At 59.3% G+C, this 27,733-nt stretch overlaps 2 protein-coding genes across 6 annotated transcripts in view; one reads left to right on the top strand and one right to left on the bottom strand.

The window, feature by feature from the left end:
- The first annotated feature begins 1,634 nt into the window (after positions 1-1,634).
- Positions 1,635-4,400, top strand: DRD4 (dopamine receptor D4). Its single transcript, XM_055583264.1, has 4 exons — positions 1,635-1,904; positions 3,389-3,501; positions 3,605-4,116; positions 4,198-4,400. The coding sequence occupies exons 1-4, from the start codon at positions 1,635-1,637 to the stop codon at positions 4,398-4,400; spliced, it is 1,098 nt and encodes a 365-aa protein (XP_055439239.1).
- A 3,135-nt stretch (positions 4,401-7,535) lies between these two features.
- The window catches only part of DEAF1 (DEAF1 transcription factor), a 28,556-nt gene continuing 8,358 nt past the window's right edge, over positions 7,536-27,733 (bottom strand). The window contains exons 7-14 of one of the 5 annotated variants that reach the window (XM_055580436.1): positions 24,925-25,051; positions 24,148-24,276; positions 23,311-23,439; positions 21,754-22,001; positions 21,144-21,203; positions 16,539-16,635; positions 15,481-15,570; positions 7,536-7,983 (exon numbers count right to left, since the gene is read on the bottom strand). In XM_055580436.1, the coding sequence (XP_055436411.1) occupies positions 7,580-7,983; positions 15,481-15,570; positions 16,539-16,635; positions 21,144-21,203; positions 21,754-22,001; positions 23,311-23,439; positions 24,148-24,276; positions 24,925-25,051 (1,284 nt within the window). In that variant the 3' untranslated portion in view covers positions 7,536-7,579. Of the gene's footprint in view, positions 7,984-13,169; positions 13,856-15,480; positions 15,571-16,538; positions 16,636-21,143; positions 21,204-21,753; positions 22,002-23,310; positions 23,440-24,147; positions 24,277-24,924; positions 25,052-27,733 lie in introns of those variants that run through there. The other 4 variants (XM_055580437.1, XM_055580440.1, XM_055580439.1 and 1 more) reach the window with 4 other exon arrangements.

Genomic DNA, 27,733 nt, shown 5'->3' on the forward strand with positions numbered 1-27,733 from the left:
AAGAGACAATATTCCTCTACAGTCTGGGAGGAAATATTTTTAAATTACACATCTGACATTTCTCCCCATTTTTGTCTGCAAGACATGTCATTGTGATTTTTTGTTTGTTTGTTTTTGCTGTGCTGCGCTCCAGTATTCTTGCCTAGGAAATCCCATGGACAGAGGAGCCTGCGGGCTACAGCCCATGTGGCCACAAAGAGTCGGACAGGACTGTGAGCGCGCACACAGCATACTGCTGCTATATCATTTTCTTTCCCCAATCTGGGCTACCTTTTCACTCTTCTTAAACAAAATATATTCTCTTTATATGCAGATTTCCATTTTCTTAGCATCACATGCCTGTTTTTATTTCTTTTATTTGGCTGTGACAGGTCTTAGTTGGGGCTTGCGGCTCGTGGGCTTCGTTGCCTCAAGGCATATGGGATCTAGTTCCCTGACCAGGGATCAAACCTGCCTCCCTGCACTGGAAGCCAGATTCTTAACCACTGGACCACCAAGGGAAGTCCCTGGGCTGCCTTTTCACCCTTAATGGTGGCAGATGTCTGAGGACCAGGAGGGAGACTCAACGCTGAGGCCAGCCCAGCCTCTGATAAGCACTGAGTCTCCCTACTGGTCTTCAGACCATTATCAGGTCTCCTGTGATTTTGCCCCTTGTGGGTATCATCACAGTATGTCTCTTCAGGGTCTTTGTCTTCTCTTTAACTTCCCTGCGTGTAGGGCGTGCAGGTTGACAGGGTTCTCCTGTGGGGCTTCTCTTCTCTGTGAGAACGATGAGACTCAGGTAAGATTAAGCTCCCGGTGGCCTTCTTGCGGCCTTGGCTCCTTTTACAGCCTCTCTAGGCTTTGTGGGGTGAGCTCATTTTTCAGGCTCAGAGGGGCACACAGCTTGCTCAGGGTGATGGAGCCAGGATCAGGGTTGCCTACCCAACTGCTGGGGGAGGATAAGGGTCAGGCAGTGGCTGTGGGTTGGAGAGTGACTGAGTGTGGTCCAGGCTGGTAGGGGCCCAGGTTGGGGTCTGCAATCATTGCGGGGGGGAAATGAAAGGGGCAGAGAGGCCGGGTCGGGTGGGGGTGTAGAGAGGAGTGCGCCTGGAGGGACGGAGGGGGAGCCTGGGCTGGGCCGTGCAGGCGTCTGTTGGAAGCAGCCTGGAAAGGATGCCCCCCACGCGGCTCCATCACTGCCTCGGGGGTCTGCAGAAGCATCTCTGGAGGGGGACGCCCAGCCTGGGCCCATGCAGGGTCGTGGGGGTCTCTGAGGCTGGACCTGGTGGCACTGGCGTGAGTGCCCGCAAGTCTCGAGGGATGGTTGGGTCGCCCTTTCATCCTGTGGGTTTCTCTGGGCGCTGACCCTCGTGTCGTCCCGCAACCCTGCGTGGCAGAGAGCGATGCTGGACCCGCCCCGGCCAATCACATCCCTTCACTGGGCCGGCGCGTTTGTCCATCTGCCCGGCCCTAGGGTCGAAGTCCAAGATGGGCCCAAACTGGGTGCAGCTTGGAGCGCCCTGGGGTCCGCGGAGCCGGGCGGCCGGGGCGGGACTAAGGCCCGGCTGGGCGGGCCTAGGGGCGGGGCTCCGGCGCGCGGCCGGGACTGTCCGTGGTGCTGAGCACCCGGCGGGGCGCGCGGGCCGGGCGCCATGGGGAACCGCAGCGCCGCAGACGCGGACGGGCTGCTGGAGGAGCGCGCGCCCGGCACGGGCGTCGGCGCCGGGGGCCCCGGGGCGGCGGCGGCGCTGGTGGGGGGCGTGCTGCTCATCGGCGCGGTGCTTGCGGGGAACTCGCTCGTGTGCATGAGCGTGGCGGCCGAGCGGTCCCTGCAGACGCCCACCAACTACTTCATCGTGAGTCTGGCGGCCGCCGACCTGCTCCTCGCCCTGCTGGTGCTGCCTCTCTTCGTCTACTCCGAGGTGAGCCCGCGTCGCCCCCTCAAGGGCACCCTCGCCCGCTCCGGGTCCCCTGTCCTGGCCACACGGAGGACCGAGCCTGACCCCGCCGCTTGGCTTCTCAGGATCCTGGAGCTGGGCGCTGTGCAGCTCCCAGGACGACCGGAGCCGGGTTCCCTCTGAACCTCGCTCCCCCACCCCCCATCATCCCGCGGTCCGTCTGTCCGCTCCGCGATCAGTCCGCCCTCCCGCTCTGTCCCTCTCTCCGCTTCGCTTTCTCTATCTGTTACCCAAGAGATGCTTCTGTTCTTCAAGCACAGACCCCACTAACAGGCGGCTTTCGCAGTCCAGACCCCCACCCAGCCCCCTCCGCTGGGTTCCTGTCCCCCCAGGGGGAGCCAGCTGGATGGACTGGCAGAGGCAGGCTTACCCCACACCGGCTCCCCTGGGGCAGAAACACAGAGGTCACCCCACGAGGCCACAGCCACACAGAGCCACGCGTGCACACACGAGCACGACCCGGGCAGGGCACCCTCACTCCTGCGCTGACGTGTCTCACAGCAGGAGGGACCCTCAGCTTCCGGGAGGTGCAGGGCAGGGAGCCTGGCTGGAGGAAGGGGACGCCCACCCGGGCTGGGGAAGGCCCTTTGCCAGAACCTGGGTCCGGGAACCACCACACCCAGGTCAGGTCTGGCCCTCGGGTGGATCCCCCTTGGTGCCAGCCATGTCCACTCTGCAGTTTGGGCAGAGAAAAGCTGCTTAGGCGGAGTTGGGGACGCGGTGTCCCGGGCTGTGGGGGGAGGGGAGGCATGGTTTTCTAAGGTGGAGGGTGAGTCCAGGCAGGGCTGGGCAGAGAGGCCAGCAGGACAGGGACGGGCATGACCTACTGCCCCCCCAACCGAGCTGTAGACAGACGTCACAGTGACGGCTCTTAAGCTCCTAATCGTCCCAAATCAGCAGGAGATTTAGAAGGGGCGGCTGTCTGCTCCTTTGCCCTTGGTGGGGGCGCTGGGCAGAGGGCCGAGGCTGCTACTTCCTAACAATGATGTGCATGCTACCGTTGCCCTCACTTCAGGCGTGCGGGGACGAGAGTGGGATGACCTGTCCAGAGTCCCAGAGACAGAGTTTCAGCAGACAGGCCAACTGCGCGGTCTGCTGGAGACGGGGGTGGATGCTGGGCTCACGCTCTAGGGCAGCAAGGTCCCCACCTGCAGGGAGGGGCCCCGCGGACCCTGAGCATCAGGGATCACCGCCAGCCGTTGCCTACGCCCCCAAACCACCCCTCCAATCCGAAGGCATTTCCCAGTTCTAACAGGAAGGATGGGAGGTCTCTCGGCGCCCGGCCTGAGGGGAGGGGAGGACCGCCCTGCTTCCCGCGGAGCGGCTCCTCTGTTATTCAGCCCCCTCGCTGCCCGCAACGGCGGGGGTCAGGAAGACATCTCGCGGGCGGGGCCGGGGAAGGTCAGCGTCCCCTGACTACTGTTGCGGCGGCTCCTCCCCGTGCTCAGGTGCAGGGCGGCGTGTGGCTGCTGAGCCCGGGCCTCTGCGACGCGCTCATGGCCATGGACGTCATGCTGTGCACGGCCTCCATATTCAACCTGTGCGCCATCAGCGTGGACAGGTAAGCCGCCCCGCCGCCCTCACCGCGCTCCCCGCGGGTTCGTGGCCGTGGGCGCGCCCCGTCGGGCCGCCCCGCCCCGCCGCCCTCACCGCTCTCCCCTCAGGTTCGTGGCCGTGGCCGTGCCCCTGCGCTACAACCGCCAGAGCAGCGGCGGCCGGCAGCTGCTGCTCATCGGCGCCACGTGGCTGCTGTCGGCGGCGGTGGCGGCGCCCGTGCTGTGCGGCCTCAACGACGCGCGCGGCCGCGACCCCTCCGTGTGCCGCCTGGAGGACCGCGACTACGTGGTCTACTCGTCCGTATGTTCCTTCTTCCTGCCCTGCCCGCTCATGCTGATGCTCTACTGGGCCACGTTCCGCGGCCTGCGGCGCTGGGAGGCAGCCCGCCGCGCCAAGCTGCACGGCCGTGCGCCCCGCCGGCCCAGCGGCCCCGGCCCGCCCGCGCCGGACGCCAGCCAGGCCACCGACGCCGCCCCCGGCCCGGATTCCGGCCCGGCCCCGGACGCCGACCCCGCCCCGGACGCCGTTGTGGCCGAACCCCCGCCTCAGGCCCGCAGGAGACGTGCCAAGATCACAGGCCGGGAGCGCAAAGCTATGAGGGTCCTGCCGGTGGTGGTCGGTGGGTACAGGCCCCGGGGGCGCGGCGGAGGGGGGCGGTGCCCAGGGTGGAGGCGTGGCGGTGACTCCGCCCCGCCCCCAGGGGCCTTCCTTCTCTGCTGGACGCCCTTCTTCGTGGTGCACATCACGCGGGCGCTGTGTCCCGCGTGCGCCGTGTCCCCGCGGCTGGTCAGCGCGGTCACCTGGCTGGGATACGTCAACAGCGCCCTCAACCCCGTCATCTACACCATCTTCAATGCCGAGTTCCGCACCGTCTTTCGCAAGGCTCTGCGCCTCTGCTGCTGACCGAGCGCCGGCGCCGCCTCCCCTGGCGGGGACCCGCCTCGCCTGGGGCTTTGTAGGAGTTATTAAACAGGTCCCGGGTCACCTGCTGGGAAGGCTTTGGGGGGCGAGGAGGAGGCATCCCCACTGGCCCCATCTGGTCAGTTAACCCTTTCCTTCCTTCGAGGAAGGTCCTGGCTGAGCCCTGGGCTGAGCAGTGGGGCGTCAGGGAGGTGCATGCCGGGGAACAGGGGCGCCCGTGACCTCGGAAGGTTGCCTGGGCTCACACCCTCCCCCACACACTCCACCCGACTCTGCTCCCCAGCCAGTGGCACCAGCCCTGCCCCCACTTTGGCAGCCCCCTCAAGGTCAGAACGCAGCTCCCTGCCTGCCACCCGATGCCCGAAGCCCAGGAGAGGGGCCAGGGGGCTGGGTGGGCTCAGGGAGGGCCAAGCACACACCCGCAAGGCGCTCAGCCATCCTCTGCCACGTGGCCAGGACCAGGGCCAGAGCAGCTAGCTACTCGCCCGCCCCCCGCCACAGCGTGACCCCCGTAACCTGAGGCAGCCCCTCTTGGACTTCACCTGGGCTCTCTCAGTCCCCCGTCGTGGGCGCCACGCTGCTCCCCAGTGCTGTGGCTGAGCGCTCTGGTCAGGGACACTGACCACCGAGCTGGCCACAACTGGGTGCCAAGTCCTTCTCTGGAAGGAGCTCCTGTGGGCTGTGAGGTGACAGCGTCAGGCCCAACCTCAGGATGTTAAACTATTCCATGAAGAGGGGGGCCGCCGTCCCCTCTGTGGTGAGCACCCTTTCCTCCTCAAGGGCTCAGCTGCCACCTCCTCCAAGAAGCCTCCCCTGACCACCTGCAGGACCAGTCTGTCCATATCACCCTGGGAGAGACTTGCCCTCAGGGAGCCGAGCACTGAGGAACGGGGGGCCCATGCAGGATGCTGTGTGCCTGTACCACAGGGGCTGACACAGAGGGAAAGGGCCCTGGGCGGGACCCTGACCCTGGGGCTGCTCCAGCCTCCAGCAGCTCCGCCCCTTTGAAACAAGAGGATGGCCACAGCACTTACCCTGGGTCTCTTCCAGGGGGAGCCCCAGTGCCCAGGGAAGGTCCCCCAAACCCAGGGGGAACCCCAGTGCCCAGGGAGGGTCCCCCAAACCCAGGGGAGCCCCAGTGCCCAGGGAGGGCCCCAGATGGTACAACCGAGACTGGGCAGGATGCCTGCTCCAGAGCTAGGCTGATGATCCCTCTGAGAACCTCAGACTTGAAGCGAAGACCAGGGAGGGACCCACTGGGCTGACAGCAGGGTTAGGGTCAGACTCAGGGTCGGGACTGGAGCAGGGGCCCTGACTGTGGCCACTGGCCCTGCCGCCTGGCTCCACATCCCGCAGGTCCACATGCCACACCTGTGCCCTGAAGCCCATCTCTGCCGTGTACCTGTTGGGCCTTCTGTGGTCACTTCCGGTGGTCAGAGCTAGTTTCTGCTGTTGCCAAGAGGATCTCCGCTGGCAGCAGCCACACCCAGTGTGGACACCAGCTGCTCTGCCCACCCCCCAGTGTCTGCGTGGAGAGAGGCCACGTCCCCATCTCTGCACCCTTCTCATCTGTACTGGGGACAGGGTGACCGCGTCCCTGATAGGCCAGGCCAGCAAGTGCACCTCTCGTGGGGGCGGGGACGTGGATGCGCTGGAGCCTGCTGCTGTCCCTGGGCCATCCCCGCTGGCCCTGTGCACAGACTCCCAAGAGGGGGACAAGCTGGAAATGGAGGGCAAGCTGGGCAGGGGAGGGGCACAGTGGGCTTGGGTGCAGGTGCCGGAGTCTGGCTGACCCGGGGCCCCAGCAGGTGCCTCGAGGGTCCCAGCACTGGGCAGGCCCACTGATGCCACGCGTCTCCACACCTCAGTAGAGGACCAGCATCCTGATGGCTGCTGCGCTGTGCTGCCAGATGCCGAGCCTGCCCTGTCCCTGGGGGCTGCGGTTGGCAGGAGGCGCGGTCAGAAGGCGATGCTGTCAGAAGTGCTGACATGGAAGTGAGGGTGCAACCCACGCTTGGTGTCGTGGAGTTTCTGGAAACCTCCTGATGTCCAGCACGACCCAGAGACAGCTTCACAGGCTCAGAAACCATACATTTTGGAAAGTGCCCCCAAAACACATAGTCCCAAGGCTTCCGTCCTGAGGAGAAGCTGCCCCTATCCTAGGAAACCCTTGCCCAGGACGGCCTCCCTGCAGGGCCTGGTCCAGAGACCGCTGCACTGCTTGAAGGGGGCCCCTGGCCAGAGCTGGACACAAGGGAAGGACCTGGCACCCTTTGCCTGTGGGCTTCATGCCCACCTCAGTTGCCGCTTTAGCCTTTTCATGTTTGGGGGGACTCCTTCCAGGGGTGCAGCCATCCCCAGCCCCTCCTGCCGAGGCTGACATGCCTCCCCAGCCCTCTTAGCTCTCCAAACCCCAGGAGGCGGGGCTGGCCTTCCCTGAGACAGTGGAGAGGAGTGAAGACCAGTTAAATAAAACCCGAATAAACCCACTTAGCCTGTGGAGGCCAAGCAGAGCGCCGGCAGAGGCTTCTGGGGGCAGGGCCCTCCATCACCTGCAGCCAGGCTGGGCGTGGGGACAGGCCCTGGGGCTCCTGGGCTCACAGCCCCCTCCCTCAGGCCTCCGGCCACCCCCGGGCTCACCCGGAACCAGTGGCATCCCCAAAGGCCATGTGCTATGGACTGAGAAGAACCTTCTGGAAACAGGAGCTGGGAGATGAACGTGGAAGAATCGACCAGGGGGCAAGCATCGGGGTCAGAGTCTGTGACTGGGGCAGAGCCCCTATCTCCTCAGTGCACAGAAGGGGGGGCGCTGCAGACCCAGGGCTCCCCCAGAACTGGCACTGGGCACAGGCGGGCTTGGGGAGGCGTGGGGACCAGGCCCCAGGCTGCTGCCGTGCTGGGTGGCACTGTTGGGTTTGGGCAGCAGCCGTGCTGGGCAGGTGCCCAGTGGCCCGGTGCACCCTTGCAGAGGAGGGTGGCAGGCCAGGGCGCCTTGTCTCCCCCGAGCCTGGACAGTGGGGCTTAGCCTTCCTGGCCGGTGGCTCTGGGACCCCTGCCGGGCGGGGCCCCTTCTGTTCAAGGCTTCTGAGCTGCACCAAGAACAGCGCCCTGGGGAGGTCAGGACTGGCGTCACCTGTCCGGGTGGGCCAGGGGTGTCGACTTTATTGACAAGACACATATATGTACACGCGTGTTACAGAACACGACACACCCGTAGGGAAGACTGGACGCTCATGATCCAAGGGATTAAAAAAAGCACCACGAGCATCGGGGCCCAGGCCGTGTCCACCAGCAGCCACGGAGGGGCCAGCGCCCGCCCCCGGAGTTCGACAGCGGGAGCGTGCTGCTGAGGGCACCGGTCGCCCAACGTCCACTCGTAACTTGGCCAGCAAGTTCCTCCTTGTCCTCAGAGTCCCCTGTCCTCCAGGGTCCTTCCTGGCCGCAGAGGCCCCACGGGCCCTCACACGGTGACCTTCTCGATCACGCCCTCGCCGACGTGGACGTCGTCCCCCTGGACAGTGACAGCTGCAGGCTGACCACACATGTGCTGGTGGTCCTTCCAGTCCTGCAAGGAAGCACAGGCCGAGTCACGGTTCCGGGAGCGGCCGCCCCCCGAGGCCGCAGTCCTGCACGTGCTGAGCAGCCAGCCTTCCTGGGCAGGGGCGCCCAGCCTCGACAACCCTGTTTAAGGAACGCGCTCAGAGGCAGACAGCCTGGACAACCCTGGAAACACGTCCACACTCTGATCTGGCGGCTTCCTCCCTGGGATCAAGCAAACACAATCACACCTGCAGAGAAATACTTGTATCTGACGTCGCTGCCCACCGTGTTATTGATCATCGCCCAAGTGAGAACACTAAGCGTATCCACAGAGGGGCTGGGTGACCGGGCCCCCCAGGAGGTTGGGGAAGACGGCCCACACCTGCCGTCAGGATAGGAGAGGCTGCCGCCGCTCACAGGCTCCGAGGGCCTGACGGGGTGTGGTTAGTGGAGACGTGGACCCCAAACACACGAGAGGCTAGGGTTCAGTGAAACACAAGACGTGAACGAGCGTCACACACGCGTGGAGGAGCAGAGGCCAGGGTGACCCCGGGAGCAGGCTCTGCTTGCCTGCCTCCGTGCTGTCCTCTGCTTCCGTATTGGCTACAATGAGTGTGCCTTATTTTTACAATAAAAAGGTGAAATTTCAAATCATTACAGGCATACTGGGAGAGCGCGCAGGTTCACCTCCAGAATAAAGCAAACGTCACAACTGAGCCAGTCACCTGGGCTCAGCCATCCCAGGCTTGCTTGGGCTGCGCTGCACTGCGGTCTGTTCAGTGTCCATGGACCTAACGCAAAGGCCACTCTACTCCTAAGAACGCTGACCGTGCCCTGTCGCTGCACGGAGGCCACAGACCCTCCATTTGTAAACACAGTTACCTGACAAGTGCAGAAAAACAAGGTCTGGCTGCGTATCAAAAGAATAGACGAAAGTTTGTGAAGTATAGTTGATTTACAATGTTCATTTCTGCCGTACAGCAGTGATTGTTAAACACGTATTTTTTTGGCGTATTCTTCCCCATCATGGTCTACCACAGGACGCTGAATACAGCCCCTGTTGTGTACAGTGGGGCCTTCTTTCTTCACCCATCCTCACTTTGCTAATTGCAAACTCCCAGTCACCCCCCTTGCCCCACCCTCCTCGGCGACCACAAGTCTGTCCTGGTGTCTGTGAGCCTGTTTCTGTGTTGTAAGTAAGTATCTGTATACTTTTTTAGTATCATTTTTAGTATCATCTGGATCATTGTTTAGAGTCCACATGAGTGATATGATATTCGTCTTTTTCCGACCTACGTCACCTCACGTGCAAAGCTCTAGGTTCGCCCATCTTGCTGCAAGCGGCTTCATCCCCTTCTTATGGCTGAGTGATACCCCACTGTGTGCACCGCAACTTCATCCGTTTCTCTGCTGATGGACACTTAGGTTGCTTCCATGTCTTGGCTACTGTAGATACTGGTGCTGTGAACACTAGGTACATTTATCTTTTCAAATTAGAATTTTGTCTGAATATATGTCCAGGATTGCTGGGTCATACAGTAACTCTAATTTTATTAAATTAAGGAAACCTCATACTGTTTTCCACTGTGCTAGACCAGTTTACATTCCCACCAACAGTGCAGGAGGGTTCCATTTTCTCCACATCTTCTTCAGCATTTGCTGTTTTTCAGACTCGAATAAATTTTTAATTTGAAAATTACCTGACTATGTAGATCCATATAGTACATAAAACTTAACTTGTGTTGTGCTCACGTCCACAATGTTTCAGTTCACTTCAGTTGCTCAGTCGTGTCCGATTCTTCGCGACCCCATGAATTGCAGCACGCCAGGCCTCCCTGTCCATCGCCAACTCCCAGAGTTCACTCAGACTCACGTCCATCGAGTCAGTGATGCCATCCAGCCATCTCATCCTCTGTCGTCCCCTTCCCCTGCCCCCAATCCCTCCCAGCATCAGAGTCTTTTCCAATGAGTCAACTCTGCGCATGAGGTGGCAAAGTACTGGAGTTTCAGCTTTAGCATCATTCCTTCCAAAGAAATCCCAGGGCCAATCTCCTTCAGAATGGACTGGTTGGATCTCCTTGCAGTCCAAGGGACTCTCAAGAGTCTTCTCCAACACCACAGTTCAAAAGCATCAATTCTTCGGCGCTCAGCTTTCTTCACAGTCCAACTCTCACATCCATACATGACCACAGGAAAGATCATAGCCTTGACTAGATGGACCTTCGTTGGCAAAGTAATGTCTCTGCTTTTGAATATGCTATCTAGGTTGGCCATAACTTTCCTTCCAAGGAGTAAGAGTCTTTTACTTTCATGGCTGCAGTCACCATCTGCAGTGATTTTGGAGCCCAAAAAAATAAAGTCTGACACTGTTTCCACTGTTTCCCCATCTATTTCCCATGAAGTGATGGGACCAGATGTCATGATCTTTGTTTTCTGAATGTTGAGCTTTAAGCCAACTTTTTCACTCTCCTCTTTCACCTTCATCAAGAGGCTTTTGAGTTCCTCTTCACTTTCTGCCATAAGGGTGGTGTCATCTGCATCTCTGAGGTTATTGATATTTCTCCCGGCAATCTTCATTCCAGCTTGTGCTTCTTCCAGCCCAGCATTTCTCACAATGTACTCTGCATAGAAGTTAAATGAGCAGGGTGACAATATACAGCCTTGACGTACTCCTTTTCCTATTTGGAACCAGTCTGTTGTTCCATGTACAGTTCTAACTGTTGCTTCCTGACCTGCATACAAATTTCTCAAGAGGCAGGTCAGGTGGTCTGGTATTTCCATCTCTTGCAGAATTTTCCACAGTTTATTGTGATCCATACAGTCACAGGCTTTGGCATAGTCAATACAGCAGAAATAGATGTTTTTCTGGAACTCTCTTGCTTTTTCCATGATCCAGCAGATGTTGGCAATTTGATCTCTGGTTCCTCTGCCTTTTCTAAAACCAGCTTGAACATCTGGAAGTTCACCGTTCACGTATTGCTGAAGCCTGGCTTGGAGAATTTTGAGCATTACTTTACTAGCATGTGAGATGAGTGCAATTGTGCGGTAGTTTGAGCATTCTTTGGCATTGCCTTTCTTTGGGATTGGAATGAAAACTGACCTTTTCCAGTCCTGTGGCCACTGCTGAGTTTTCCAAATTTGCTGGCGTATTGAATGCAGCACTTTCACAGCATCATCTTTCAGGACTTGAAATAGCTCAACGGGAATTCCATCACCTCCACTAGCTTTGTTCGTAGTGATGCTTTCTAAGGCCCACTTGACTTCACATTCCAGGATGTCTGGCTCTAGGTGAGTGATCACACCATCGTGATTACCTGGGTCGTGAAGATCTTTTTTGTACAGTTTTTCTGTGTATTCTTGCCACCTCTTCTTAATATCTTCTGCTTCTGTTAGGTCCATAACATTTCTGTCCTTTATCGAGCCCATTTTGCATGAAATGTTCCCTTGGTATCTCTAATTTTCTTGAAGAGATCTCTAGTCTTTCCCATTTTGTTGTTTTCCTCTATTTCTTTGCATTGATCACTGATGAAGGCTTTCTTATCTCTTCTTGCTATTCTTTGGAACTCTGCATTCAGATGCTTATATCTTCCCTTTTCTCCTTTGCTTTTCGCTTCTCTTCTTTTCACAGCTATTTATAAGTCCTCCCCAGACAGCCATTTTGCTTTTTTGCATTTCTGTTCTATGGGGATGGTCTTGATCCCTGTCTCCTGTACAATGTCAGGAACCTCATTCCATAGCTCATCAGGCACTCTATCTATCAGATCTAGGCCCTTAAATCTATTTCTCACTTCCCCTGTATAATCATAAGGGATTTGATTTAGGTCATACCTGAATGGTCTAGTGGTTTTCCCTACTTTCTTCAATTTAAGTCTGAATTTGGCAATAAGGAGCTCATGATCTGAGCCACAGTCAGCTCCCAGTCTTGTTTTTGCTGACTGTATAGAGTTTCTCCATCTTTGGCTGCAAAGAATATAATCAATCTGATTTTGGTGTTGTCCATCTGGTGATGGCCATGTATAGAGTCTTCTCTTGTGTTGTTGGAAGAGGGTGTTTGCTATGATCAGTGCATTCTCTTGGTAAAATTCTATTAGCCTTTGCCCTGCTTCATTCTGTACTCCAAGGCCAAATTTGCCTGTTCCTCCAGGTGTTTCCTGACTTCCTACTTTTGCATTCAAGTCCCCTATAATGAAAAGGACATCTTTTTTGGGTGTTAGTTCTAAAAGGTCTTGTAGGTCTTCATAGAACCGTTCAACTTCAGCTTCTTCAGCATTACTGGTTGGGGCATAGACTTGGATTACTGTGATATTGAATGGTTTGCCTTGGAAACGAATGGAGATCATTCTGTCGTTTTTGAGATTGCATCCAAGTACTGCATTTCGAACTCTTTTGTTGACCATGACGGCTGCTCCATTTCTTCTGAGGGATTCCTGCCCGCAGTAGTAGATATAATGGTCATCTGAGTTAAATTCACCCATTCCAGTCCATTTCAGTTCGCTGATAAGTAGAATGTCGACATTCACTCTTGCCATCTCCTGTTTGACCACTTCCAATTTGCCCTGATTCATGGACCTGACATTCCAGGTTCCTATGCAATATTGCTCTTTACAGCATCGGGCCTTGCTTCTATCACCAGTCACATCCACAGCTGGGTATTCTTTTTGCTTTGGCTCCATCCCTTCATTCTTTCTGGAGTTATTTCTCCACTGATCTCCAGTAGCATATTGGGCACCTACTGACCTGGGGAGTTCCTGTTTCAGTACCCTATCATTTTGCCTTTTCATATTGTTCATGGGGTTCTCAAGGCAAGAATACTGAAGTGGTTTGCCATTCCCTTTTCCAGTGGACCACATTCTGTCAGACCTCTCCACCATGACCCGCCCGTCTTGGGTGGCCCCACGGGCATGGCCCCACAATGTTTCACACCATACATAAAAATTAACTCAAGATGGATCATAGATCTAAAAACAGGGAGTTCCTGATGGTGCAGAGGTTAGGATCTGGCCAGGGCTCAGCGCTTGGTGGAGGGACTGGGATGCACCAAGCTGTGTGTGTGGTGCAGTCCCCAAAATAATAATGAATTAAAGAAAATAAAAATTCAAGACTTAAAATTATAAATGTTTTAGGAAAAAACAGATTTCCCTGACCTTGAGTCAGGCCAACTTTCTGAGATGCCACACCAACAGCGTGGTCTCCATTAAAACATTTTTAATAAACTGGGCTTCTTGGGACTTCCCTGGCCATTCAGTGGTTAGGACTCCACACTTCCACTGCAGGGTACACGGGTTCAATCCCTGGTTGGGGAACTAAGATCCCATAAGCTGCACGGCATGGCCAAAAATAAAGAATAAAAAATTTTTAAAAGCTGGGCTTCAAATTTGTATCCAGACTGCACATAGACGTTGCCACACTTGATAAGGAGAGGAATAATCCCATTTTAAAATGAGCAAAAGATTTGAATAGACATTTCTGGCCAAAGGATATCCAACTACCCAGTAAGCACACAGAAAGTTGCTCAACGTCATCAGTCATCAGGGAGACGCAAACTAAACCCACTGGCCTGCCACACCCAGTGGCAGGGCTACAACCAGAGGGCACGAGTGAGCGCTGCAGGTGGGGCGGACTCGCTGCTGGCCAAGCTGAGTTCCTAACAGAGTCACACACAAGTCTGCCTAAAATGTACATGTGAATGCAGCCGAGACAAGCACCTGCCCTCCGGCGAGTCCCTCCTGAGTGTCCACCGACACTCACCCAGTGGGGGCTGTCCAGACGTCCCTCAGGTGATGGCTGGAAAACAGGCGAGGTCCAGCCACACCGGGCAGACTACCCGGGCCCACAGGGTGGACCTGAAAGCTGGTCGGGGGAGCTGGACGCAGGAGATCACACGCAGCACGAGTCTGCTGTGGCCAGTGTACAGAGCGGGTGAGCGATGGAGGGAGAGGCTCCTGGTCGCCAGTGCCCGGAAGCGTCGGCCTGAGGGGGCTTTTGGGGGTGATGGGAGGTCCTAAAACTGAGCTGTGATGTTTTCACAATGGCAGACTTAACTGTGAATCGTTGAACTGTGCGCTTAAACTTGGTGGAGTTTACGGTCTGTGAATCCTGCCTCCCTCAGTGAAGGCATAAAACACACCCACCCACCCCCCCCAAATGGGATTTGGAAAAGAAATGGAGTCTGCACGTAAGAGCAGCACAGCTCACGGCCGGTCCCACTCATAGGAAGGGAGGCGGCACCGAGCACCCCCAGGTCTCAGGGCGCAGAGCGCGGGCCGGAAGCCTCACTGCCAGCACCAGCGTTTATCACAAGGAGTGCGGGTCCTACCGAGTGTTCATTTTGGATTGCACGTGAGAATCAGCGTTTCTGAAATTCACTGTACTCCAAAGCCCATGCCTTTATGAGGGCAGCGTGTTGCAAGGGGACGAATCTAACACGGTCAGCGGAGAAGGGGAGTCTTCGTCTAGAAGGTTATACCCAAGACCTAAGTGCCCAGCTCAGTAAGAGTGCGGCTGCTGTAGTCAAGGTGGCATCTAGCTAAAATGACTGCGTCAAGAAATAAACCCACGAATCTTCCTGGGATGGTTCAAAGTCAGGGACGCCAGCCGTCAGCTGCCTTCTGGGATCACAAGCTGGCTCCTCTTGGCAGCCCAAGCTCCCTGCAGAGCCCCAGACACAGCGGGCAAGCAGGCGCCCTGTCCTCAGTGCCCAGCCCACTGGTGAGACCAGGGAGAAGCAAACCCGTGGGTCTCTTCCCCAAGTGTCCAGCCCGACACACAGGCAGGGCCCAGGAGCAAGCTGGGAGCCATGGACATGCTCTCCACGCTATGCCAACCTCCTCAGCACCCCACGCAGCCCTAAGATGCAGAGGAGGAAGGTCCCACACACCCTGGTCGTGGGGGTCATCCCTGCCCACTTCTCGCTGGAGGGCATCTAAGGACGGGAGTTGTGGGCGCCCCGGGCAACACAAAGGACGACATGTGTCACTGTGTGTCCACCCATCACGTTACTGTTTCTCATTGTGGAAAGTTTCCAGGAGAGGCGAACCCCACAGGCCCCCACCCCACTGCTAGGCCTCGCACTCTGAGTAAGGGCCAGAAAGCCAGCAAGTGCTCCTCTCTCCAGTCTCCTTAGGGTCAAAGGCCAAGGGATGGAAGCAGAAGCACAGCGTGCAACCGCGCACACAGCCAGGACCTGTGACCAGGCGGCCAGGCTGGGGATGCTGACCGCGATGAGGTCCGGGCAGCGGGTGAGCAGCGGCTTCCACGGCCACAGCCCGCGGCACAGGAGGCTGCCTGGGGGCCCTGCTGGGGCCCGGGGACACCGCGGGGGGCGGGGCGGGGCCTAGCTTTGCGCAGGCAGGGGAGTGGGGGCGGGGCCTACCTTGCGCCGGCAGGCGGAGCGGGGGCGGGGGCGGGGCCTACCTTGCGCCGGCAGGCGGAGCGGGGGCGGGGGTGGGGCCTAGCTTGTGCCGAAGGCGGGGCGGGGGCGGGGCCTAGCTTGTGCCGAAGGCGGGGCGGGGGCGGGGCCTACCTTGCGCTGGCAGAAGGTGGAGCAGTAGTTGACCTTGTGGCAGCCGGTGCACTCGCTCAGGGCCTCGCGGCCACAGTTCACACAGGACTGCTGCAAGAGGACAGGGTGTCAGTGGTGGGCACGCTGCCCAGAGACACAGAAGAGGGGTTGGTGACCGGGACCAGACCGACCCGCATCTCCTGCCCTTGCCTTACAGACTCTGAGCAGGAGGCAGGGGGCTGGATCACATACAGGCCAACCTTGCTCCAAACTGCAGGGATTTCACTTCCACCCCGTATGCAGAAAGCGAACCTGGGAGGACCAGAATTCTCAGGCATCAGGACCAGCCCCTGAGTGGCCAGGCCCTGGAGGCCCCCAGCTGGACCCCCACTAACAGCCTGGGTGCCCCTTGTTCTGCACCCCAGGTGCCCCCAGCCTACCAGCTGGGCCCCGTGAACTGGGCCTTCTATGTGCTTTTCCCACAAAGCGTGACGCTGTTCCTTCTAGAGCGGGGAGAGGCGGTAGGGGGCAGTGCAAGGGGGTGACGGGGCCGGGCCCGTGTGTGCGGCACATGGTGGCAGGCAGCCAGGACCCCTTGCACTGCCCCCTACCGCCTCTGTAGGCACGCTGTAGGCCAGACCCCTGCTCTGGCCGGTGGGGGACTGTGTGGGCAAAAACAGCATGCTGTGTCTTGGTTCCTGTTCTGGATTCAGCTTCCTTCTCTGCTGACCACAATGCTGACCAATACTTTCCACCTATAACCTGCCACCCCCCACTTCCTCAGGAAACTCCAGCATCAGAGGGGCTCCGAGGCAGTAAGCTGGCTCATCCCTGCCTCTCCTTTCCAGGACAAAGAGATTCTCCGGGGAGAGCAGAGGTCCTGCAGCGCCCTCGGCACTGGGCATGGAGCAGCCGGCAGCCGCTTGCGAGGTCTGGGGCCCCAAGGACCCTCCTGCCTCTCGTCTGGGAGCCCTCGCACCGCACCCCGACCTCCATCAGCACCTGGGCCCACCCTGGCTGTGCTCCTAGCACCAGGGCTGTCCTTGGACAAGAGTAGGCGCTAAGTAAATGCCTCTCACCTGAAGCAAAGGCCTGCATGGTGATGAACCTCGGGGGGCAGGCGCTGCTTGTGTGCAGAAAGTATTTCCAATCCCTTGGGCCTTCCCAACGTATCCCCTTGGGAAAAATATTTCTTAACCCAAAATAACCACAAGCCCAGAATCCAAGTCAGACACATCAGCACACATGCAGGGGGCAGCGGACAGCGGAGAGCACCCGGGGCAAGGTCTGCACACGCCTGCCAGGACCCGCATGGTTCCGCGCTGCCGGCCAGCAAGGCCCAGATCTTGGTGCCTAAGACCATTCGTTCTCCACGGCTGATTCCAGGCCTGGAGCTGGATGGCATCACCGATTCAAAGAACAGCAGCATGAGCAAACTCCCAGAGATAGTGAAGGACAGAGGAGCCTGGAGTGCTGAAGTCCGTGGGGTCACAGAGTCAGACTCGACTGACTGACTAAACAACAACAACAGGGCCGGGGCAAGGAGCCCCCAGTTTGGGCCTGGGGGGTCTTCTAGTCCTAGAGAGGAGGAAGCAGTTCAGAGGGCCAGGTAAGGGACTTGGGAGACACTGAGAGAGTTCCAGCCGCCTAAGATGCAACAAGCTGAGTGAAGCCCACAACACGGGCCCCCTGGGTCCATTCAGACACAAAGGGACTAGAGACAACCTGCGGGGGAGGGTTCTGGAAACACTCTACACCAGCCCTGTCCAGGAGGAGCCCCCGCCAGTGTGCCCAGTGGGGAAAAGGGGGACTGCTGCACTTTACAGCTGGGACCTCCAACGTGGCCCACGTGCCAAGCTGGAGCCTGGGGTGAGATAAGGCCTTGAGAAGAGAGAAAGGCCGAGAGCCTTCCCCCTAGCAGCCACAGGAAACACACCTGCAGCCAGAAGAGACGGCACCACTGACCCACCGGCACCGGGCTTCCGCCAGTGCTGAGAACACTGTCTGCTGTGTGCCCGCGGCACTGGAAGGAGCCCTCAGCACAGCGGCTCTTCTGACCACACTTCCCTCTTGACGGGAAGTCGGATGACCAGTGTAGGCCCGAGAAGGAGCCAGGGACACAGACACGGGCCACAGCACAGGCCCAGCGCCCTGCAGCCACATGGCTGGTTTCTGCTGGACGTGGTGTCCTTGAGGGGAAGGGCGTCTGGTCTTCTGCCCTGTTTAATCTCTGCTGAGCTAATTATACACATGCAACACAAATGCCCCATGGGTAAAACTGACTAAACCTCTCTGATGGTTCAGTTGGGCTAAAATTTGATTTTCTAAGAAATTGCACATGAAACATCCAAGAAGGCAACCCCGGTTCCCTCCCTGGGAGGCAAGCACCGGGGTCTCACGTGGAGCCCCTCCGTGGGCCGTGCGGCCTCACTCTCTGCTCCTCACCACACACGGCCCTCGGAGCTGAGAGCACGCTGTGGGTGCCTCCCAACAGGCTCTACAGCAACAGCTCCTCTGGGGGCCTCTCCGTGTGATCCGTGGGGTGGGGGGCCTCTCCGTGTGATCCGTGGGGTGGGGGGCCTCTCCGTGTGATCCGGGGTGGGGGGGCCTCTCCATGTGATCCGGGGTGGGGGGCCTCTCCGTGTGATCCGGGGTGGGGGGCCTCTCCGTGTGATCCGGGGTGGGGGGGCCTCTCCGTGTGATCCGGGGTGGGGGGGCCTCTCCGTGTGATCCGGGGTGGGGGGGCCTCTCCGTGTGATCCGGGGTGGGGGGCCTCTCTGTGTGATCCGTGGGGTGGGGGGCCTCTCTGTGTGATCCGTGGGGTGGGGGGCCCTCTCTCCGTGTGATCCGGGGTGGGGGGGCCTCTCCGTGTGATCCGGGGTGGGGAGGCCTCTCCATATGATCCGGGGTGGGGGGGCCTCTCTGTGCGATCTGGGGTGGGGTGCCTGCCTCTTGCCATGTGATCCAGAGTAGGGGGATTGTCAGGTGCCCAGAAGCCCCTCCATGACAGACCCGTGCCCCCTCCACCCCCCAGCCTCCTGGCTCCTTCCACCCAGACCGAGGCCACTCCTCACTGCCGCCACCTGCTTCAGGGGCACATTTGGGTGCTTCTCTCGCATGAGTCAAGTCATGACCCCTCAGTCTCCAGATGATCCTGGCGAAGGCTCCCCAAGGAGTCTGGTTCCCAAGACCCAGCGTCCAGGCATTGTGGCCAGCAGGGGCCATGGCTCAGACACATTAGCAGTTACAAAGGTGAACACACTAGGTACAGAGGGTGGTCAACCCACATCTGCAGGAAACAGAACCAGGTCACCTGAGGAGCCTGGAGCCACCAGAGTGGACACAGTACACACGGCACCGGCTCCACCCACCAGTGACGCCAGAACAGAGGATGCCTGCTTCCCCTGGCCGTGTGTCCAGCTTACAGGACAGCCATGTGAGGACATGTCACACCAACGGCTCCCGAGAGAGAACGGGCCTGCCTGTGAGCCCCACCGGTGTCGGAACTCAGGCTATGGACATGTGATGATGTCCCGGTGGAGGAGGAGGCTCAAGCCTCTCACTAGAGGCTGAGCATCTTCCACCAAACAGGACTGTTAAGTGTAAAGGCATCGCATGTCGCACTTGTTTCCTAGAAATACATGAAATCACAAACAAGATGCACAACCCAGCCTTTCACAGGCGGGGCCTGAGCGACCCCGCCGGATGCTCCTGCTGACCCGCCGGGCATGCATGTCAGGAGGTCTGCACGGCAGGAATTCAGCTTCTGCACCCTTCATGTGGATGAGCCCGGCCGTGACTGTGGGCTGGTCCTATCTGAGAAACAAAACCCAGGCAGCTGGCCCAGCGCAGGGCCCTGAAAGTACCCGCACGACCCAACCAGGTGGGAACCCCACGCTGCATCCTAACCTATACTTTCTCTTTCAGCCCATCTGTCATCAGCGAATTTTCACAGAATTTATTTGTAGTTTTATTCTCTGAAAGAAAGTCCAAGAAAATCTATGAAAAATGTCAAACTGAAAGCTAAACCGCTTCCTCTTGCACTTCCCTCCTGGGAGGAGGCCCTGGTCAGCAGCCCGAGCCGCCTGCCCACTGTCCAGCTGGTCTGACTGCTGAGCTGGGGGGTGCACAGCAGTCTCCCCACACCTGCACTCCCGGCCCTGGACTCTAAACAAGGACAAGGGTCTCCCCCACAGTCCCCAGGCTCAGCAGGGGGATGGCACACACGATGGTGGACGCCGGACAGGCAACCACAGGGGCACGCAGGCTGGCAGCTGCTCAGAGAGTGAACTGGGAGCCTCCACGGACCCGGAGGCTGGGCTCCCAGCCTCACCCCCTGGAGAAGGGACAGCACACACATCCACGCAGACGGCTGTGCACAGAGGTCAGAGGGCAGAGACACTGGCAGCGTCCACTGACAGAGGAGCGAAAAGCAGCCCGGGATGCGGCGACGGGCACGGAGTCGTGAAAAGGAGTGAAACGCTGATCCAGGCCACAGTATGGACGCATCGTGGAAACACTGCTCAGGGAAAGGAGCCAGACACAAAAGACCACATCCTGTGTGATTCCCGTTTCCAAGAAATGCGCAGAACAGGCAAAGTCAGAGAGAGGAAGTGGGTGAGTGTAGCCGGGGTCTGGGGTGGGTGGGAACAGGAAGCGGGTGAGTGCAGCAGGGACCTGGGGGTGGGCGGGGTGGCGCTCACGGTCCGGGGCTTCCCTGGGAGGTGAAGAGCCCTGGATCGATGGGGACTGCACGAGTGTGGGAGCCAGCTCCTGGACTGCGCACCTTAAAGCGGTGAGTCCTGCAGCATGTGAACCAGGTTTCAGCGCGAAAAAGAACACGCTTTCATCATGCATGTTAGGGATTTGTCTAAAGTATAAGATCATAAATATGTGAACACATGAGCACACAAGAACAACGGAGACTGGCTATAAAAACAGATACAAATAAATGTTTAAAAAATAAAAGTAGTAAAATGCTTATAAATGTGAAACATGCAAATATTAAATGATTAAAAAGTTAGTCTCTGAGCAACACAAGACCACCGTGGCTCAGACGAACAACCTCCCAAGCCAAAGAGCAAAAGGGGCAGCTGTCATTCGGTCACCAGAGCAGCCTGCAGGCTGACCCTCCCAACAGTCACCAGGGAGCCAGAAGGCAGCGATCTGAGGTCTGGAAAGCAAGGAGAGCCGGCAGGAATGGAGGGGGCCTGGCTGGGGTGAGGCCCTGGCAGGTGGGGCAGGAACTGGTGGGGAGGGGGGTGGTGACGCTGAACCTGGGGCAGGGGAGGGAAGGCTGTGGGCAGAAGGCTGAGGCTGGAGCTGCAGATGGCCAGAAACCAAAGAAATGCATGCCATGCACGGCGGCTACAGGCCCTGGCGTCCCCAGGGAGCCAGCACGGGGCCGAGCCAGCAGAAACAATGGGCCAGACAGCTGTGCCCACAGTGCCCCCACCCCCTCCAGGAGAGCCTGCAGCCTCACGCATGAGAGCAGCAGCAAGGCCACGCCCGTCCTGCCCAGACCAGGCCTACAGCCATGCCCAGCCGTGGAAGCCGAGACAGATCCCCGCACGACGGGTGGGGGAGCAGCCAGCTCAGCTGCTCATAAGGATCAAGTCCAGCGCTTGCCAGGTGAGCACATAGAACCCAGCAGAGCTCAGAGCTTCTGCCTGGAATCAAGGTACCTGGAACCAGCAGGAGCAGGGTGTCCCCAGGTGCAAGGGGAGGCGTGCACACAGCGGATCCTGAGACGACCAGAGGGTCAGAATCAGCCGCCAGCAGACAGGCGACAGTGCTAAGCAGCCGCTCGGGACCGATCGGAGTAAAGGGGCCTCCGCAAGACACAGGTGGGCTTTCAGTCCACTGCCCCTGGCTGTGGCAGCCCTCCCCAGCCCCCGCCCGATTCTGCAAGCCTCAGCAAAACAAAAGCATAATTAAGAATGCGGTAAAACCTTCTTTCCTCTTGTCTACAAAAAGTAGTAATAAAGTGAAAATGTTTCTTATATAGATTTGGTGAGAAAAAATCAACGTGGTCCGTTTACAAACTACAGTCCACAGCGACTGTGACCGGCAACACCCCCGCTGCCCCCGCGACTCCGCGTCACAGGAGACGGTCGCCGGGGAGACTGGCCTGACGGGACCAGCGCCGTTTGCCACAGGTGGTACTGGAGCGTGTGTGCGAGTTGAACACCCGAGGGAGATGCCTGCCTCGCTAGCAGAGAAGCTTCACTTGCGTGTGCGCCCCCGGCGCCCCTGCCCGGGAAGGCGGACGCAGACCCGCGGCACGGACGGTACCTCCTTCCGCTCGGCGTCCGCCTGGGCTCTGGCCTGGGCCGCGGCGGCCTCCCGGTAGGAGCTGGCCTGCTTGGTCTGTTCGAACACCGTCTTCAGCTGCTGCGCGGTGCTGAGCAGGGAGTTGACCATCTCCTCCAGGTACAGCCAGCTCCGCGGCTCCGACACGTCCAGCCCGCTGACCGCCGCGGGGGGGGCAGCCTTGGTGGGGGTGCAGGGCGGCGCTGCCAGGGCCGGCAGGGACGTCAGCACTAGCCCGAGGGAAGCAAAACAGAGCAAGGAGTCAGCACGTCACCTGGCTCCCAGGGCCCCCGTGTTCCCACCGAGTGTGGGAGACCGGGCTGGTGCACAGAGCGCAGGCCCAGAGGGGACCTGAGGCGCTGCAGGTGCAGAGACGCCCTCGCCCCCGGCTCCCCTCTAACCCCTGCTGCGGCTGCAGCTGCCCGACCACCGACGGCACACCAACTGCAAGCAGGGGCTGAAGCCTCCTGGTTTCATTTCTGCTCACACAGAAAACTTCAGGGCCGTCTGTGGGCACGGGGTCTGGGGCACAGATCAGGGCTGGCGGGGGGCAGGTTCCTCTCAGCTGCAGAAGAAATCACGGGGGTGGAAAGGGAACATGGGGCGACGCTGGCTCTGGACAGGACATGGAGATTCACACTTTGGATGCACGAGGCCTGCCCACCTCTGTCCCGAGGGACCTGGGCAGAGATGCCCCGGGGGAGACACGTGCACCCAGGCCTCGCTGTGCACGTCGGCCTCCTCTGAGGAAAAGCCCTGATGGGAGCACCGGCTGAGTCCTTGGCGCAAATGCCCCACCAAGGCCCATTTTCAGCTCCTAGGTGAACCGACAGACAAGAGCTGCACGAGATGCAGCCAGTGCTCGGCAGCCAGACCCACAGAGCGGCCAGACCTCGGCTGTGAACCCGCCCCGGGAGCGGAAGCACGGGGTCTGGAAGATAGGACCCTGAGGCGAGCCTCCAGCCCACGCTGTGCTGGACCTAAGGGGAGGGGCAGTGGGACAGGGCAGACAGAAGGGGCAGCAGCTGCTCTCGGGGGCCCCGAGGTCTAGACCAGAACCCACCCCGACACGATCACCCCAGGAACAGGCTGCACCGCCCTGAAGGAAACAAGAAACCCCGAGTCCACACTGGAATCAGCAAGGAGCAAGTAGGCAGGAGTGCCATGGCCACGTGGGGTGGACACCCCTGAGGCTGGCTGTGGCCTGCCGGGGCTCTGCTGGAGCTGGGGCTAGGCTTTAGGAGGTGGGTCGGGGAGGCAGGTAGTGACAATCACATACACACACACGAGGACATCCTGGCAAGCTTCAGGCCGGTGAGTCACAGACACGCACACTCTCACACCTGAAGCCAGGGGACAAGTGCCCTCAGGGACACTGACCCAGAGCAGCGTCCCGGGTGGAGCCCGGCAGATTCTAGGCTCTGCAGGGCACAGGGTGCTAGGCGAGCAGCCTTGCCCCACCTAGCATCTGGCAGTAGCTTCCGGTCTACAAACAGCCCTGCCTCCCCAGACCTCGGGAGGGGGCTCCTCCTCACTCACCTATTTTGGGATGAGATGTCGGCAGTGCGGCCTCGGGGAACGGTGTGATCTGGCAGCTGTCCTGATAACTGGGGTAGTGGGGCTCCGGGTGGCCGACCCTGCACGGAGGCTGCACGCTCGCTTCCTGCACTGTGTGGAGAGGGGCGCCACGCCCGTGACCCCGCTGCTGCGCGCCCAGCCAGGCAGCCCCCGAGCTCACAAGTGGAGGAAGTGGACTGTCGAGACAACAGCGCCAGGGGCCCAGAAGGAACCAGAACCGACGACGCGCGGGGCCCGGAGGGAACCAGAACCGACGACGCGCGGGGCCCGGAGGGAACCAGAACCGACGACGCGCAGGGGCCCAGAAGGAAACAGAACCAACGATGCACCGGGGCCCGGAGGGAACCAGAACTGACGACGCGCGGGGCCCGGAGGGAACCAGAACCGACGACGCGCGGGGCCCGGAGGGAACCAGAACCGACGACGCGCGGGGCCCGGAGGGAACCAGAACCGACGACGCGCGGGGCCCGGAGCGAACCAGAACCGACGACGCACCGGGGCCCGGAGGGAACCAGAACCGACGACGCGCGGGGCCCGGAGTGGGGCAGAATGGCACAGGAGCAGGTGGGCTCCCGCTGCTCCCTTTTGCTCCCTAACGTGGCCTCAGAGCTTACAGATGCACAGGGCGCCTCTGCCCGCCGGCTCTCTCTACATTCCACCAGCAGCCTCCGCGTTTCAGGTCCTGGCCCTGCCACCACCGGCCAGCCCCCAGCCCCCTCCCTCCTTCGGGGCTCCATGGCTCCTGCCGGTGAGAGGGGAATCTCTCGGGGCCACGGCGCCAGGGCTAAGAGAACTTGCCTGTGGCTCCTGCGAAGACGTCGCCCTGGGCTGGGCTTTCCGAGATGACCGCAGTGGCCTCCACGGTGGACGCCCGGTCAAAGGTCAGCGCGCCCGAGGTAGTGATCTGTCCTGAGGGGGTCACGGTGACTGCAAGGGCAGGGCAGCCGTTACTCGGCCAGCCGGAAACCCAGCAATGGGGCAGGGGTGGCGTGGGGTGCACAGCAGCGCCCGGGGGCCCCCCAGCCCATCTCCGCAGGGTGGCGCCTGGTGCCACTGAGGGCAAGGCCCACGCCCCCCAAGGCGGCTCTGGCTGTTGGATCCTAAACACGCACATGCGTGTACCCTCTCTAAGGAAAACACTCATTGAAGTTGAAGAGAAACAGCAGCCATGCCTCCCAGCATCTCAGAGCTCCATGTCCTCCAGGGCCCGAAGGACCCACTGGGTCGTGGACAGTCTCTGAGGACCCATCAGCCCCCAGACCTTCCCTCCCTTTGGGTCTTCCCTCCACCCCCACCCACCATCTCAAGGTTTCAGGAGCAGGGGCTCCTCCCTCAACTCCTACCAGCCTCACCTGCCCACTGGGGCGTACACAGCCTCTGAGGGCGGGGGGCTGCCTGAGACCCAGACTTGTGCACTTGGTATGAAGCCAATGCGGAGGAGAAGCTGGGACCCAGGAGGCCAAGGAGCCTCTGGGAGCAGGAGCTGTGCCATTTTAGACCCAATGCCCTTGGCCACACACGTGAGCAGCACGCACTAAGAACACGCGTGGTGGCCAGGGCTGTGCGGACACTCACAGGTGGTGGCGGCGGTGGCGGGGAGCAGGGTGATGTTCTTGGGTGCGTCCTTCTTGACGGGCGTGGCCGGCAGCTCGCTCTCCTTCTTGCGCCTCTTGTAGGGCACGAAGAGCCTGACGGGGCCGCTCTAGGGGGTGGAGGGACAGAGGGAGATGTGAGGGAACCACCCGACTCTGTCCCAATGGCTGCCCTGCACAGGGATGCACCCACGCAGGGACATGCCCAGCTCTTAGCTCTCTTCAGCCGCCAGCGCCTCGAAGTAACAGAAGAGGTGCTTTCAGGGAGACCGAGTGAGTGGCAGCGCTTCAAGCAGTGAGCGCCGTCCACATCAGAGTTTTAGGAATGCCCAGGAGACAGAAAACAAACGGGGCCCACGAGGCCAGGGGGCGCCCCACAGGCCCAGGTGTGCAGGAGCAGAGGCCCTAGATGGAGCACGAAGGCAGGACAAGGGGAAGGCTGGGGAGCCTCCCAGCTCGTGCCCGAGACCCCGTGGGCTAACTGGCCCTCCCTGCTGCCCTTCCGCATGTGCTGTGGACCCAAGCGTGGACTTTCTTCTCCAACCCCAGGATCTCCGCTGGGCTCCTCCCTTTTGTGATTTTCTCCATGTGATGAGATGTCGTCACACCTTCTGGGCTGAACTGTGAGGTCTCAACCAGCAGTGTGGCTGCATTAGGAGTAAGGACGGGGGGGCCCTAACCTGGTGGGATCAGTGTCCCTGGAGGAGGAAACGCCAGAACACGCCCTAACTGCCACATGAGTGACAGCCTGCAGCCAAGAAGACCCCTGCCAGCAGTAAACAAGCGCTGGGACCCGGGCTGCCACCTCCACAGCTGTGAGAAAGCCCAGTGTGCTGCTGCTGCCCTGGGAGTGGTGCCTGGCGGTGGCGCCCAGGCCATGGTGCCCGCCCCGGCCCCGCAGACTGAGACCGAGACCCCTGCTGGGGACGCTTCCGCCCTGCAGACACAGAGCCTGCCTGGAAGCCCCGTCAGCTGCTGCTACAACGGGAAGGGTCTACTGCCTGCTGCTGTTCTTCTGTGGGGTCCACACACCCCCGTTCCTTTACACGTCTCGTGATTTCTGTTGAAGCTGGACATCCTGGGCGCTGTACTGAGCCGCCGTGCAGACGGCTGCTCTCTTCCAGGCTTCTGGGCTGGAGTCCTGCACGAGCTGTCCCCCGAGGCCCCTCCGGGCAGCAGCAGTCAAGCTGCTGCACCAGCTGCTGGCTCCGCTCTTTCCAGCCGACTGCGCTACCCTCTGCAGACTGCTCCGCTGTGCGATCCAGGCACCTGGGGCTCTGTGCTGGGGGCTTTTGGGACACATGTAGAGGAAACGCCCCAGGACAGTCGCTTAGCTGGCATCCGCCCGCACGCTGCCCTGGAGCGGAGCCTGGGCAGCACTCGCGGCATCAGCCTAACTCCACGGTCCTCTTGCTGCTCCACCGCGGGGACTTCCACCACGTGGGGTACGGGCAACCGGGGCCGGGACGATGGGCCCGGGGGCCTGGAACGGAGCTTCCCCTCAGCCGAGCAGGGCCGCGGGCAGGGAACAGGCCCTGGCTCACACACCAGACTCACAAAATTCTCCTGGATAAAAATTTTTTGCTATATGCCACCAGGACAGCTTTCAGAGATCCTAAGCAGGTTTTTTCCATTATTTTGCCAATGAGGGTTATGTCTCTGGGGGTTGGTCCATGGAGCTCTGCAGACCACCGTTCCTGACTCAGAAGCCAAAATGTGTCCATTTGATGAAGGAGATGTACGAGATTTTATTTCATGGACTGCACCTTTGGTTCCATGTCTAAGAAATCCCAGGTCTACCTTGAGATCACAGATTTTCTTCTAGAAACTTTAATTTTGTTTTCAACAAATCTGACTCTAGAATCCACTTTTAATTCACTGGTATACGAAGTAGGACGTCTGGGTCAAGGGTCACTCTATGCCTACAGTGTCCGACTGGCTCCACACCTTCTGAGTCCGAGTGTGGGTGGCTGGTCTGCCCCTAGATTGACAGGCCCCCCTCCGCAAAACCACACACTCTCACCCAAGGACACCACTTGGCAGGTCTGGGGCCCCGAGCTGTGGCCTCTCCAGTCTTAGTCTTCATTCTCAGAGCCCTGCTGCAATTCCATTTCCTCTGCCTTTCCATAGAAACCTTAGAATCCTTAAAATCCTGCCAGGGCTGTGAAGGGAGCCATGTCAAACCTGTAGATCTATTTGGGGAGAAGAACACGTTCCCCACACAGAGGCTACCACCCCACAGGTCCATAGCATCCCTGAGTTCTCTTCTGGCAGCTTCTAGCTTTCAGCATCCAGGTTTCGCCCCGCAGGTGACACCTTGGGGTTTCGGCATTTGCAGAGACCACAGACAACCCTGTTGTGTGTTCCACACTTCTGACGGGGCAAACCTCCTGCTCTGCTCCTTTGACCCCTGCAGGATATCCAAGAACATCACCTGCCGGTCCCCTCAAGCAAACTTTAAAAGTATTTTATTCTCACACAAATATCCTGCTGGGTAATTCTTCAGCCACCTGATGCCAAAAGCTGACTCACTGGAAAAGATCCTGATGCTGGGAAAGACTGAGGGTAGGAGGAGAAGGGGGTGACAGAGGATGAGACGGTTGGAAGGCATCATCGACTCACTGGACATGAGTTTGAGGAAACTCTGGGAAATAGTAAAGGACAGGAAAGCCTGGTCTGCTGCAGTCCGTGGGGTCACAAAGAGTCGAAGAAGACTTAGTGACTGAACAACAATGTTCTACCGGAATCACATGTGATCTGTACACAAACTAGACAGTTTCAGAATATTTAGT

The sequence above is a fragment of the Bubalus kerabau genome, chromosome 5 (genome assembly GCF_029407905.1).
Source record: "Bubalus kerabau isolate K-KA32 ecotype Philippines breed swamp buffalo chromosome 5, PCC_UOA_SB_1v2, whole genome shotgun sequence".
NCBI classification, from domain to species: domain Eukaryota; kingdom Metazoa; phylum Chordata; class Mammalia; order Artiodactyla; family Bovidae; genus Bubalus; species Bubalus kerabau.